Source organism: Cadophora gregata (genome assembly GCF_030347475.1).
Source record: "Cadophora gregata isolate MNR1 chromosome Unknown scaffold_19, whole genome shotgun sequence".
Lineage (NCBI taxonomy): Eukaryota > Fungi > Ascomycota > Leotiomycetes > Helotiales > Ploettnerulaceae > Cadophora > Cadophora gregata.
This window is the reverse complement of record NW_026695942.1, coordinates 779,491-792,840: the sequence shown is the minus strand read 5'-3', so window position 1 is coordinate 792,840 and position 13,350 is coordinate 779,491. Positions and strand designations below refer to the sequence as shown.

Here is a 13,350-nt window from a genome sequence, read left to right as displayed (position 1 = left end):
TACAGCAGTAGCCAGAAAGTCTCTGGGATAATTGAAAGCTAATTCCAGTTTTTCTGTCGTCAAAATGACCACAGGAGGTGCCGCATGTCTGATCCTGTCAACTTTGCGTTGTGATTTTAACGAGGCGGTAGCGGCTTGTGTCCCCTTTTTTGTGAACTTCTCAACTGAAATTCTTATTTGGTTAATCTTAATCAAAATGCCTCTCTTTCTATCTTCTCTTCTGTGCAGAAGAAGCCAAGTTTCGTTTTCTTGTCAAGTCTGGACACATCTGATAGGATAGGCTGCATCTTCGCTTCATTGTTGGTAGTGGGGTTTACCCAGCGGCAAAGCAATGCAACGCTGATGGTAAAAATACCTTCCCCTTTTCATTTGTTATGACATCAGTCCTGCCTTTTTAACCTCGTGAAGCTCAAATCAACGTCAGCCAAGGCGGCTTAAATCCCATGTTGTGCTTCGCTGGTCTGTTGCTTCAATCTCGGATACTCAGAAAGGGCTTCTTCAATTCAGGCAGATGAGGCTTATGGCGTCCTCAACGTTCATTGCCAAACCAACAAGCTTTCAATGTTCAAATTTCACTGATTAGCTCGGCCCGTGATGTTTCTGTGTAATATAGGCTCAGCAATTCCCCGAGACAAATATTTCCTAAAAACGTCCATGCCTGCTGACACAAGAAAGAGTCTATACATCACACATTCATCAAAGCGTGAACAGTCATACCAATCTCGAAAATGCTTTTCCGAATAGCTACTTTGAGTATTTTTTCCCTTTTGTGGGTCAAGTCTAGTGCCACAAGAAACGTATCTTGCAGTGTATGGTACAACCACTCTTCGCTCGTAGGTCTGTAACTTACATCATTTGTAGTTGATTCAGGAAAAGTTTGCGAACGGTTACAATGCTTCCGGATCAATATCATTCCCTGGATTCAGGGTCAATGATAGCTATCCGGAATCAAACTGGACTTTCTCCAGGTATATCGCAGCCGACTACAGCGAGCCGCGCAACGAAAGCGAGGTATGGCAGACGATTGGAATGAAGACATCGTAAGATCGCCCTGCTTTTCAGAGTAATAGGAAGTCACTGATACGATATATCTCCAGACCAACGGTCAATCTTACAGATCCAAAAGAGCTCCCCTATACAGGGTGTTATATGGTGCTCATGACATCGGAAAAAAAGAACTTTGGGGATGGCCAAAAAGAAGATGGGTCGTGCAACTCTGTTTTGTCAGCAGATTGTATTAAAGATCTTATCACCCACGTCAACGACACCGCAGCTTCATATTCTGGGACGTCCGGCGGTACCAATTCCACCAAGCTCAACTGCTTTGACCTCATGAGTGGTCTCGTCAAAAACGAAAAGTCGAAGTGTTGGCAGCAATATCCCGCATGGTTCGATGACCAGTTCCTCCCCGAATACCCTGGCATCAGTTCCACCACCAATGCCACAGACAATCCAATCGTCAGCTGCCCCCCAGTTGGTGCTGGAGATATGGATACCTTCCATCTAGGATATAATCAAGCAGCCGGGCCGAACCGCTTTACCGACTACGACAGAGTTCTGAAAACCCCTCTCGCCGTGGTTCTGACCGCTTGGCTCAAGGATGATCATTCGCCATACATGGATGTCCGACGATGGGCCGACACCAGATTGATGTGTATTCCAGGAAACATTGCTTCGCCGGGTAGTCGCAACCTCACCGAAGCGCTGAAATCTGGCGGTATGACCACAACTCAAGGATGGAGTGGATGGATGATGAGCATTATCTTGGTGGGCTTCGCGCTTAGCACTTTCCTGTGACATTAAGGATTTAAGTGTTTTCTTTGTCTTGATTGGAATGTTGGTATAGCTGATTCCGACTTTCCGGGTTGTTAGAGGTTCTTTGGACCTACATTTCTGTGACTTGAGATTCAATTTCATACATAAAAACAAACCAAATAATTTAGCATCTTAGCTGTTCCAAAAATCTCTCACATGGGTGACTCTAATCAAGGCATTCTGAGCGCTGCAATTTTGTTTTGGGGAAGCTAGTCTCACGTCTCCTAAGCGCCGGTATTGAGAAATCCACTGCCACTGCTCGTCTCGACATGGCTCAAAGCAGATCTTAGCGAGCAAAGCGACATGTTGAAGTATGGTGAGGGACGGGCTGACACGAGAGTGATTTGCCTTGCGGCTAATGTCCCGACATCTGGTAGTCGCAATCTCACCGAAGTTGACCAGGCTCCTGGTAGGAGTGGAAATTTAGTTGGAATTGCAGTTCTAGGCTTCGCACTATGTATCTTGTTATTTTAGGACTGAGCTTTTGTACCTTCCTTTGATCTTGTCGTAGTATTTGCCTGTCTGTTTCCAGTCTCCCTAGTCCTGCGTGTCAAGCGTACATGCCGTTCGATAAACATTACATACAATTATGTAAAGACGGACGAGAAAATGCTTGTCATCTTGTCTGAAATCGACGAACTCAACTGTCATTGATTATTTTGGTCAAATAATCTCTCCCAGACTTCTCTAACGGTAGATTCTACCTTTCATTCCATAAAATCCAAGTTCAGCTTGTGTCACGTTTTGGTAATTGTCACATGGTTCATCTGGACGCTGTGTTACCTTACCAGTGGCATTTACCCAGACGTAAAGCAGTTGTAATGCAACGTGAACAGGCGAGCACGCTCTCATAATCGTAGTTTATGACATCAGTTTTTCCTATTTAACAACGCGAAGCTCAGCTCAACGTCAGCCAAGGTAAACTGACCCAAATGCATTCGAGTGTTCATCAACCGGTTGGTCGACTCGGATATGTGCTGAAGTTACGCAGAGTTGCCTTAAGGCAATATGACGATTATTGGTGTAGGATCTTTCATTACTTGGAGAATCAAGACGAGTAATAATGCTGGTGATGGTACTCGGTCTCAAAGCGTACCTCGCGTGTCTACATAACATTCCGTTGCTTCGCCTTTTTCTTCCGAAGCTTCACTTTGGAAGCACTGATTCATATTCAACGTCCTTGGTAATCTCGAATTCATGAAAATCGTCTCAATCTCGTTGATTGCGTCTGCCGTTTTGCTCCTAAGGGCTTTCGCGCAGTCAAATTCATCCAATGTATCCAATTCATCTAGCTCAACAAGCCCAACAGACCCTCTCCTCATGCCATTCGACTACTGTTCTGTATGAGTTCAGCTCCCCAACGTTTGGGTCGTACTAATTCCAGATTTCTAGCCAGCGGATAGAGACACCACCGGGTTCAACTCATCCGCCTCCATTTCCTATCCAGGGTATGTGGTCAACGAGAAATATCCCGTATGGACATGGACCAGATACATCGCCGAGAGATACTATCAAACATTAAACACTAGTTCTGTTTGGGAGGCAGTTGAGGTGAAAACAACGTAAGACCGGCACCCCTTCCCACTCTGGAACACCGTTAACTTGGATTTACCAGGCCATCTTTGAACCTTACAAATACAACTACCCTTCCATATACCGGTTGCTACATACCACTCCACGGTATTATTGACGAAAAGAAACACGCCTTGGACGATGGCACCTGTAGAAATGTGCTAGAACAAGAGTGTTTTGAAGAGCTCATGGGGAGATTAGATACCACAAAACTGAATATCCAGGCGTCGTATATAAGCAATAGCTCCTCCCAATTCAACTGCGACAACGTCAAGAGAGGTCTTGTCAAGACAGGAAAAGAAGACTGTCGCCACCTCTGGACTGTTCTTCTGTCCACAAACCCGCTTCCGGTCAGCACTCCCACAGTCAACTCGACGACAGATGCGCAAAGCTGCGATGATATCGGAAACAGGGATCATATCTCTCGCACGCAGTACTTTTTACGCTGGGGCAATATGTCAGGACGAAACTTCAAAGTTTACGATCAAGCATTAAGGAACCCATTTCCACTTATCATTGTGACTTGGCCCAAGCAAGATTACAGTCAGACCCCCGAATGGAATGTGGCGAACAATGTCATTGATACAAAGGTCATATGTATTCCAGCCAATGTCACAACACCTGGCAGTCGGAATATCACCGAAGCTTTGAAAAGCGCTGGTACTACAAGGGCATCGGGCTTGAGTGGAGCAATGTTTGGGGTTATGATTTTGAGTCTTCTTTGGGAATTGATGGTTTGAGCGTAATTTTTATTTTCTGGCCATCCAGCTTTTATTTAGTTGGAGATCTATTTTGGCGAATCCACTTGGGAGGAGTTTTTTGAAGCTGAGAGTACATAGAGGCCAGCGAATCAGAGTCATTGCACATTTCACTAACAATATCTTCAGTGGAATGTCGCGAGGTTGTTGACGATTCCTGTTGCAAAGTGGGTCCTAAGCGAGAAATCCTTTCAAGTACTTGATACATCAATGACTTCACAAGTTCACCCTCTGTGGAGATACATACATATGGGAATCATGCAGCTTATTTTTCATTGAAATTGTAACACAGATTCGGGAATAGCAAAAAGGTGAGTAAAACACTCAGAGTACGCATTTTTGATTCCTCCCCGTCGTTGCGCCCTCTTTCGAAGAATCCGCCTACTCCTCAAGCTCAACAAGAAGCAAAATCGGATTATCCCTCACAACCCGTTTCTTATACATCCGACCCAACCCCTTATTCATCTCATCCTCCAACATCCTCGCAAAGTTCACCGCCCCATCATAATGCACAAACGCCATCTTCTCCCACTTTTCCGCAACCTCATTCTCATTTGCCCGTCCATCCCCATCCTCCGTCTTCACAATTTCACCCACCAATCTCGGCTCAGCGCCGTACTTTGGCCCCAGATCAGAGATAAACGCATCCATGTATTTCTGATACGTCGGGAACATCCCTCCGTGAAAAGAAAGGAAGTTGAACATCGTTACGGGCCCGGCGTACTTGGCTGAGAAGTCGGCGAAGAAGGTGCGGAGAGATGGCGTGAGTGAGAACTCGACTTCTTCTTCATTGGGGTCGGGTGGTGAGGATGGGGTGAGCGGGAAAGGTGGGACTGGTTCTTTCGTGCGGTGAAGGAGCATTGCGTTGCGTTCGGCGTAGTTTGTAGACCAGTGGTCTTCGATGTCGACCGTAAAAGATAAAGTTCTAGTTGAGATCTCGGTGATGGATGGCGGGACTGGGGTTGAGGAACCGGGAAGGATAGTCACGAGATTGAAGAGAGGGGTATTGCTGGTGGGATCGTTTTGGAGTGTAGATGAGAGATGAGAGGTGGAGACAAAGTAATGTGCTCTGGCGACTGTAAGGGGCTTGGGTGTGCCCTTTCAGAGAGATTGAATTATTAATGCTTCACTTGCATCTGGGATAGAAAACAGGTGGACTGTATGTGGTGCCATGTTGGATGAATGGAATTCCAATCGGAATCAATTTCTGTATTTAAGAGTCTGTGTAGCTGCAAGTGTTGATTTGGAAGCTTGTAAAATAATTGAGGTTACTTTCCACTGCTATATAGTCAGTAGGATGTATATATCCTGACGATGATGTTCGGAGTTAATGGATGCTGGCTGCTTAAGCGAGCGGAGTTCCACTTTTAGTGTAATCAAACAAGTTCGAAAATAACCCGTTCAACGCTCATCTCAATATATCTAATGAGTCACACCGAGTGTCCAAGAGTAAACCTGATGCTGTCAGACGGCATAGTAAGCCTTTCGTGTGGTGCTAAGCTCCGATTCCGAATAATCAACAAGGAACAGATCGACCAATCTCAACGCAACCATTTCCTTTCTGAAAACTTATCAACCACTGCCGTAGGCGTTCTCCAATGCCCCCATTCAATGATATAATTCAAATTTGAGGAATCTAGTGACTTTCCAGTCTCGTCACAGTCTGCGAGAAAATCTGCTCTTTCTTCCTCATGTCTTCAGAATTATCCCTGTCCTTCAAGACTTCGTCCATCTGCTCAAGCGTCTTGCCGTTGGTTTCTGGAACAAATAAGTATGTCCATACGAATGAGCCTAAACAGAAGATGGCGAAGAAAACATAGGCACCGAAGCCAGTGTTTTGAACAAGAGGAGGTGTCACAAGGCCCTGTTATCTTAGTATTTTCTCTGCCAAGCGTGACATAGGGCTGGTCTGACTTACAATGATGAAGTTGTTCAGCCAGTCTATATCATTATAAGTCAGCATAAATTAAATCGCTATTGCGGATTGTGTCACTCACTTGAACATGTGGAAATAGCAACACCCTTGGCTCTCAGCGATGAAGGAAATATCTCGGCAGGCATGGCCCACGGCACTGGACCCCATGACGCACCGAATGAAACCATATAAAATAGCAGAAAGGCTACACTGATCCATCCTTCCGGGCGATGAGATGGCCAATCTTTCGAGAAGAGGCCTACGAGTATCGATATAGTAAAGTGTGAGATGAACATCCCCAGACTTCCCCACAGGAGAATGGATTTGCGCCCGAAGCGGTCAAGTGTCCAGAGACTTGAAATGACGCCGATTAGTTGAGTGATGTTGAGAACTCCAGACATGATGAGTTGCATTGAGTAGTCGAGACCCATTGTTCTACAAAGTCGTTAGTATTAAACTGAGAGACATGAGCCATGAGTACTTGAAGAGAGTTGGAGAGTAGTAGATCAAAGCATTGATCCCAACAAACTGTTGGAAGAACATGAGTCCTGCTCCAATATGTGTCCGCCGCCAACATCCTGGTTTCAAGCAGTCAGTCCAAGATACAATCTCAAGTTTCAGCCGATTAATCTTCGTCTTCGTCACAAGCTCAGGATGTCGTTCTTCAAGGACTTGCTTCTGGAAAGTCGACTCGGCAATGATTTCCATCCACTCTCGTCGGACTCTTGGATCGGTATTCGGCAGCATTCTCAATGTTGACAGCACTGCTAAAGCTTCTTGTTCTCTTCCCTTTGACGCGAGCCATCTAGGCGAAAAGGGCAGGAAAAAGAAAGCGCCAAGTCCAAGCAGCAAGCCAGGAATTATTTGGATCGCAAACGGAAGTTGCCAGGATGGGTTTCCAGGGATTTCCCTTGTACCATATGTGATCCAGAACGATATGACGATGCCGAATACGATACTGAACTCTTCAAAGACGAGAAGGGACCCGCGGATTTCAGGAGGTGAGATCTCGGAGATATAGAGTGGAACGACCATACTGAGCCTGATCAACCCAATTAGTCGCAGGTAGCCCCACGTTCTGACAACAACGACCTACATTCCAATTCCAACACCGCCAATGAATCGCGCTGCTACGAGCATCGGATAGTTTACTGATGCTGTTTGAAGACTTGATCCAAGTGTGAAAAGGATGACTGCAACGATGATCGAGTACCGACGCGAGATTTTGTCCGCAATCCAGCCCTGGTTCAATGCGCCTGTATTTTTCATTAACCTTGAAATACAGCGATTGACGTCTATGAGAATTTGGCACCTACCAAGCAAAGCTCCAAGCTCAATCATCCCAGTCATCAAGCCCTTGTAGAATCCGCCGCCCGCCGCAGTCTCAGAAACCTCGGGGAATCTTGCTATGAACTGTGGCATAACTAGAGTGACTGATATGACGCCTTGGCTTGATGTTGTTGTCAGTGGTGGCTAGTAAACAAATGCTAGTTGAACTTACTCGTAGCCAAAGAGCATTCCGCCGATGGCTGAGAATGCGGCACACAGGACAACATATCTAGACGAAATAATTCCTTTGAAACCTATGGATATTGTCAGCACCGGGTTTGGACAGACGGGGACACATTTATGTACCTGATGGGCCATAAGGCTCTAGCACAGCTGGAACTGTGGTTGCCGTTTGTATCTGCTGGATATCTGCGCTCTTCTTATCTGAATGCTGGGCATCCATATTTGAAGCCATGATGACCCTGTATTGAAGTTAGACTGGTTGAGTCATCGAGAGTATCAAAGCTCAACGGAAATATGCGATTGTTTCGAAGATTGGAACCGAGTGAGATCTCCGGTCACACTCAGCACGCTGTTAACTTAGGACTGATCAACGTCAATGGACGGTCTGTGCAAGGACGGCGCGGGGTAGATAGAACGAATCAACTTACTCTGATAAGCGTGAAGGTAGGTAGATGTGAGGTTCCAGTGAGGTATGGAGAAATGACTTCAGTGTATCACTCAAATACCAGAGCCAGTTTGACGGTGTCACCTTGCGGATTACACTTGTTGCACTCGAACTTTGGAGCGTTTAAACGAGGCCGTTATATCATGTATTGAAGAAAGAAGCGTGATTGTAGTCTATGGCAAATGTGATAGGTTTAATAGACAGGTTTGAGATTTGTGAGTTGAGAAATATTGAGGTGTTGAGAGGAGCAAACCTGGAAGGGCACATAAGTCGTCTCTGGCGATGTGAAGCAGGCACGACTGATATCAGCGCACCTTCTGGAGATGTAACATTGAGCCAATGTGTTTCCCTGTACTAGTTTCGACTTCATCTTCTTGCCCGTGTTCTTGCTAAACCGATTCGAATTCTAGGTAGCGATCAGCTATGTCCCATATTACGTTCGCTTATTGTCATTCGATATCCAGCTCAAAGTCTTCGAAAGATACTGCCAAGCTCTCATCTTGCTGTTTCACATTGACACCCGGCCTCGCAGCAAACACTCCAACCCAACATTCCTGCTCCTCAGCTCCTCCAAAAGCCCACGTGACCTCACGAATCGGCACACTCTTCCCTCCATCCACAACATAAATCCACAGCGCACCATGCACCTTCCTGAACTCAAGCATGAGCTCATTCTTCTTCTCTCCTTTCAAGCCTGTCTGCAAGAGACTCATATCCGCACCTCTGTCGGCCGACACCGTGCTGATGAATGGCTCTCCCTGGAAAAACTCGATCTGACTTTTGATCCATTTTCTCGTCCCGTCTGGTTGTGGAAGGACCATGATGAGGCCGCCTTGATCGTATAGAGCTGTCCAGTTTGCTGTGACAGTGACGCGCATGCGTTGGAATGATGACAGTGTGACTTTCTTGTAGAGGATGGGAGCATTGAAGCGAGAGACTTCTGGGGGGCCAATTTTCTTCCAGATGTCGGTTTTGGGCTTGGTTGTGATTTGGAAGGAGGTTGTAGTTGATGCAGGAGGGCTTTCGCTGCTATTTGCGAAGTGGAAGGGAAGTTGAGACATGGCTGGCGGAAGTGGAATGTGTAGTCTAGCGATCTGGTGATGTTGTGAGTGAGGCGAAGACTTGTAGATAAAGTAAAAGGTTGAGAGACTAGATGAGTTTTAGATATTATGACGAGATGGAAAGAACAGAATGATCAGATTTATGGTTGTTTTTAACTCCCTTACATAAACACAAGCTTCGCTAGTGAAGCTAGTCAGGCCAATCAGATAGATCCTTCACTTGCTCGGCTTGAACCCGAGCTTGGCTGCTTTGCTTACAAATCCTGCAAGAGAGGACAACATAGTTGCTTTTTTATTGACCATTTGTGCTTTCTTCATGTAAGAAAAGTAATAATTCTCAATCGTCTGTTAAGTCTCTTCGAAAGTATATTTGTCAAGCTCGGCTAAATACCCCGCCCCCTTTTCGCCGTTGAAGCAACCGCCCTGGGATCAAACCCTACGGTCAGTACATGAAGCTAAACCAACTAAACCGAAATATTAACCTCAAAATCCCACCCAATTAATCACCAACTCGTTCGCTAGCGAGAGCCCATCTCACTATTCCGTCCCAGCCAATGCATACAACTCCCTCCTCCTCCTCCCCCCATCACAACTCGCAAACTTCCACCACCCCGGATGCAACAACCTCGCAACACCCATCACCACCCACCTCACCAGCCCCGGAATCGGCGGCCAATCCCTCCACAGCCCCTCCTCAAACTCTCCATCAAAATTAAACAGAAAGAAAGGCAGAACGTCCGTCATGCCCGCTTCTCGGATCTTGTCACCTTCTCGCTTGTCGAATTCTGCTTGCGTGGCTTTCTCTTTTGGACTCCCTGCTGCTGGGGTGTTGGGGTGAGTTGAGAGGTTGGCGATGGTGGTAATTTCGGAGCGCATGTGGGTTTCGAAGGGGGTTTGGAAGGAGGACATTAGTTCGAGGAGTTTGGGGCCGGAGAAGGCGGTGGGTGAGGGGAGGTTGGTGAGGTATTCTTGGAAGTTGGCAAGGCCGGGCATGAAGGCATCTGAGAGATGATTCAGCTTACTTCTCTCACATGGAGGTGAATGAATTTTGCGGACCATGCTCTTTATGTGATTCCAAAAAGATCGTCTTGTCATCCAGAAGCGCTTCTGTTCTCGGAAACAAGCTGACATCTTCATTGTCGGCATGAAACTTCACGAACTTATGCCATGCCAAACAGTAGCCGATAAAGTCAGCTTTTTCGGGCTCGGCGACATGTGGAGCTTGGTGGTAGATGGGGTTGTATCCTCTGAATATGGAGTTGTGGACCATACACATGTGACTTGCGCCAGCGGTAAAGAGGTCATGCTAGAAAAGATCGTGAATATCGAGGTTCAGTTCTTGATGAGAAGATGTGTGCACACCTTTTTAGTTAAAAAGATAGGAGTTGGGATTAACGCGAGCGGGGTATCTGCCCATGGTTTCATCGAAGTCGTGTTGGCTGCCATCGTCGAGGAGGAATAGAGTTATTGACTATGAGGTGCGGGAAACAGCCTGACTAGTACATTGATGTGAGCCTCGAGGAATCAGCGTTGAACTGACAAATTATTGAAAGCATTGCAGAATACCTGTGAAGTTGATCTGTACCGCTTTTAGTGCTTACAAGCTTTGTCAAGTCCTCCTTTTCTTATTTGCAGAGACTACACTTGGCGAAGCCAAGACCTCCATGGAAGTCGGTATTCGGGGAGAGAACGACGTCCGAATGATATCGCTTCAAGTCAATGATGACCCATTCCTATTTTATTGTTGATCAGATGATTCTGAGAGAGCAATTCAAGGATGATGTTAATGTTGGGCTACTGCTCTTTATAATCTTTTCGGCGTCTGTACTTGGTTGGACTTGAACCACTGATAGGCTTTGATGCGTTGTGGCTGCAGGGCTGAAATGGTAGACTTGGCGACCACAACCAATTGTCACACTGGTCCTCCGAACTGTAAACCTTGTGTCTTGAAGAATTATTTATTATTCTATAGGTAACGCCTTTAAACAATAAAATCATAGAGCAAATCAATGCAATCATCACTTGGCTTTTGGTACAGGATCTCCCTCCTCAAGCACAGTACTTAATTGATTCTTCTCTCCCTTCAACCACTTCTGTATCGCTGCATTATCATCGCCGGTTTTAGCCGTCAGGATTCTTGGAGGAAGAACATGCGTGCATTCAGTTAGAGAGTTGATGTTGTTTACTCCGAGCAGTGAGAGGCGGACGTATTCTCTCGCGTAATCCTGTACATCTATTAGCAGCCACTTCAAGGAAGAATAAACTTGAGAAGCACAACTAACAAGAAAGGTTTCAGATGACCAGTTAAATAAAATAGCACTCACAGTATTCCAATGTTCCTGATCATTAGTAAACTGCCCCCACTCATCAGAAGCCTTCGGATGCGCCGCAATCTTCACATCGCTCGGAAAGCGAAACACCCTCTTCGGCGCCGCGCCCGTCGTCTGTCCATAAAACGCCACATCCCAAATCCCAGGCGTCGAGTCCTGAGGATCTTTCGCTCTCTTCGGATCCACGAAATTCTGCTGACTTGTCGTGTGTGCGCCTAGCAGAGCAACCAACCCATGAGCCCTGATAGTTTTGTTCTCAAACAAGTTGATCAGATCTTCGGCCTCGCCATGTACATCTGGCAGGAGTCCGTTGATTGATGGCTTACTGCTGTCTGTCCTTCCGACGAAAGTTCTGATTCGAGGACCGAGTGGGCAGACGACTGTAGCGACGTTGGCGCCCATCTGGATCAGGTCCGCCATTCCGACTCCGAACTTGGAGTATTCGGCATACCATTTCTGCATCTTGACCGCAATATCCTGCAACCCATTATTTTCGCCGCGAGTGAGCTCTTCTCCCGATAAAATGATACTTCCATCCGCACCACCAAAGTCCTCCGTGTATTTACTCCACGTCCCCGCATCATGGAAACCCAGCCGCACAGCAAATCGTGCCCATTTATTACAGCGGCCACTCCTACCCTTGAATTTCTTCTCCATCTCCAAAGCAATATGTCGCCAGATACAACAAGTATCTGCTTTGCACTGTGGCGTTTTCTTCCCTGGTAATGGACCCTTCCATTCCGTAAGACCTTGTCCGTCAATACTTCCAGTGAGAATTCCCCATACGGCCCAGCCGACAGGAGTTGTTGGACCGCCTTTTTCGGGGACGAGATCGCCGATTAGCTCGATGGAATCTTCTGGGGAGTCTTGTCGCGTGTGTAGGCGGGTGTTGAGTTGTGAGAGGGTGGAACTCATGCCTGGCCAGGCGAGGACGTTGGAGATGAGGAGAGGTGTGAGGAGGGGGAGGAGTGAGAGTTTCATGTTGGAGGTCAAGAAGAAAATATCAATTTGGATATGTAACGGAACTTCAAGCAGAATTCCAAAAATACGGGGTTGAAGTCATAGATTTGTGAGAGCCAGTTCAGAAGTGCATACAGAGAAGGGAGGAGTTTCGATGACTTTGGTGTGAAAAATCCCGAATGCAAATTGTCTGACAAGCAGTGGATAACTCACGCTCATAAGGATAATACTCAACCATCAAGGGAGGCCCCGAATGACCTGACAGGCGACAACCACCGCCAATGTCCGAGGTCAAAAAAAACTTGTTAAGCTTGATCCATCCAAGACTGCTTGGAGACTTGGACATTCGCCCAGAAATCAATAAAGCCATGTGCAGCCCCTTGCAAAGCTTGCGAAAGACCCATGTCTCCTCTTCCAGAACCCCATCGGCCTGAAGCTGAACACAAACGGAAATCCCGAATTCCCCAAAAGGATTCGTATAGCACTCGCCAAGTACACATCCGAGGACCTAACGCACAGAACGGACAAAGATACATATTAAAGAAATCCCAGCCCCAGATCCTGACTTCGGGCATGATATCACGATCTGGACCCTTTTCGGATTGAAGAATGCTGGGCCGAGCGATTCAGAGCCGATACCGTGCATGTATTAACTGACCTGACCGCCTCTTGTGACGTGTTGTTCTATTCTGAAAGGATCGAGCGCGGCTGAAAAAGAAGGATGACATCCGATCCCTCGCTCGAGGGCTCGAACGACATGGCTGGTGCCAAGCATTTAGAGAGAGCACCACCAGCTTGAGGCTCACATGATCACGACTGATAGCTGCGGCAGGAACAGGGACTCTTGCTGGACTATGACAAGAACAATAACAAGGAATCTAGCCCTAAATGGATTCAGGGCGTGTTTGTTTGGAGGAGCGAGGAGAGGATGTCCCCTGTTGAAATCTCTTCAATCATGACCATGGCGGAGTAGCTTATTGGA

General features: G+C 46.7%; 7 protein-coding genes across 7 annotated transcripts; 2 read left to right on the top strand and 5 right to left on the bottom strand.

The window, feature by feature from the left end:
• Positions 1–340: 340 nt before the first annotated feature.
• Positions 341–1,931, top strand: ONS95_007274 (uncharacterized protein). The gene is made up of 3 exons (XM_058500773.1): positions 341–809; positions 862–1,040; positions 1,098–1,931. The coding sequence occupies exons 1-3, from the start codon at positions 729–731 to the stop codon at positions 1,795–1,797; spliced, it is 960 nt and encodes a 319-aa protein (XP_058349590.1). The 5' UTR covers positions 341–728; the 3' UTR covers positions 1,798–1,931.
• Positions 1,932–3,012: 1,081 nt separating this feature from the next.
• ONS95_007273 (uncharacterized protein) lies at positions 3,013–4,127 on the top strand (the record flags this gene model as incomplete). Its single annotated transcript, XM_058500772.1, has 3 exons — positions 3,013–3,156; positions 3,208–3,377; positions 3,431–4,127. 3 exons carry the CDS (start codon positions 3,013–3,015, stop codon positions 4,125–4,127), a joined length of 1,011 nt encoding a protein of 336 aa, XP_058349589.1.
• Positions 4,128–4,403: 276 nt separating this feature from the next.
• ONS95_007272 (uncharacterized protein) lies at positions 4,404–5,386 on the bottom strand. Its single transcript, XM_058500771.1, has one exon. It carries the CDS (start codon positions 5,004–5,006, stop codon positions 4,527–4,529), a length of 480 nt encoding a protein of 159 aa, XP_058349588.1. The 5' UTR covers positions 5,007–5,386; the 3' UTR covers positions 4,404–4,526.
• A 395-nt stretch (positions 5,387–5,781) lies between these two features.
• On the bottom strand, positions 5,782–7,804 carry ONS95_007271 (uncharacterized protein; the record flags this gene model as incomplete). The annotated part of the gene is made up of 8 exons (XM_058500770.1): positions 5,782–6,009; positions 6,064–6,086; positions 6,143–6,495; positions 6,542–7,102; positions 7,157–7,316; positions 7,377–7,510; positions 7,562–7,643; positions 7,696–7,804. 8 exons carry the CDS (start codon positions 7,802–7,804, stop codon positions 5,782–5,784), a joined length of 1,650 nt encoding a protein of 549 aa, XP_058349587.1.
• A 662-nt stretch (positions 7,805–8,466) lies between these two features.
• On the bottom strand, positions 8,467–9,078 carry ONS95_007270 (uncharacterized protein; the record flags this gene model as incomplete). The annotated part of the gene is made up of 1 exon (XM_058500769.1): positions 8,467–9,078. One exon carries the CDS (start codon positions 9,076–9,078, stop codon positions 8,467–8,469), a length of 612 nt encoding a protein of 203 aa, XP_058349586.1.
• Positions 9,079–9,408: 330 nt separating this feature from the next.
• Positions 9,409–10,657, bottom strand: ONS95_007269 (uncharacterized protein). The gene is made up of 3 exons (XM_058500768.1): positions 10,441–10,657; positions 10,135–10,384; positions 9,409–10,079 (listed from the first exon to the last, which is right to left on the bottom strand). Exons 1-3 carry the CDS (start codon positions 10,522–10,524, stop codon positions 9,616–9,618), a joined length of 798 nt encoding a protein of 265 aa, XP_058349585.1. The 5' UTR covers positions 10,525–10,657; the 3' UTR covers positions 9,409–9,615.
• Positions 10,658–11,025: 368 nt separating this feature from the next.
• Positions 11,026–13,264, bottom strand: ONS95_007268 (uncharacterized protein). Its single transcript, XM_058500767.1, has one exon. The coding sequence runs from the start codon at positions 12,387–12,389 to the stop codon at positions 11,097–11,099; it is 1,293 nt and encodes a 430-aa protein (XP_058349584.1). The 5' UTR covers positions 12,390–13,264; the 3' UTR covers positions 11,026–11,096.
• Positions 13,265–13,350: the final 86 nt, after the last annotated feature.

Coding starts and splice junctions, on each gene's coding strand:
- ONS95_007272 (XM_058500771.1), bottom strand. CDS start 5,006: ATGCTCCTTCACCGCACGAAAGAACCAGTCCCACCTTTCCCGCTCACC.
- ONS95_007274 (XM_058500773.1), top strand. CDS start 729: ATGCTTTTCCGAATAGCTACTTTGAGTATTTTTTCCCTTTTGTGGGTC. Junction 810..861: donor CAAGAAACGTATCTTGCAGT/GTATGGTACAAC, acceptor CATCATTTGTAG/TTGATTCAGGAAAAGTTTGC. Junction 1,041..1,097: donor ACGATTGGAATGAAGACATC/GTAAGATCGCCC, acceptor ATATATCTCCAG/ACCAACGGTCAATCTTACAG.
- ONS95_007269 (XM_058500768.1), bottom strand. CDS start 10,524: ATGGCAGCCAACACGACTTCGATGAAACCATGGGCAGATACCCCGCTC. Junction 10,385..10,440: donor CTATCTTTTTAACTAAAAAG/GTGTGCACACAT, acceptor GATCTTTTCTAG/CATGACCTCTTTACCGCTGG. Junction 10,080..10,134: donor GGAATCACATAAAGAGCATG/GTCCGCAAAATT, acceptor ATCATCTCTCAG/ATGCCTTCATGCCCGGCCTT.
- ONS95_007268 (XM_058500767.1), bottom strand. CDS start 12,389: ATGAAACTCTCACTCCTCCCCCTCCTCACACCTCTCCTCATCTCCAAC.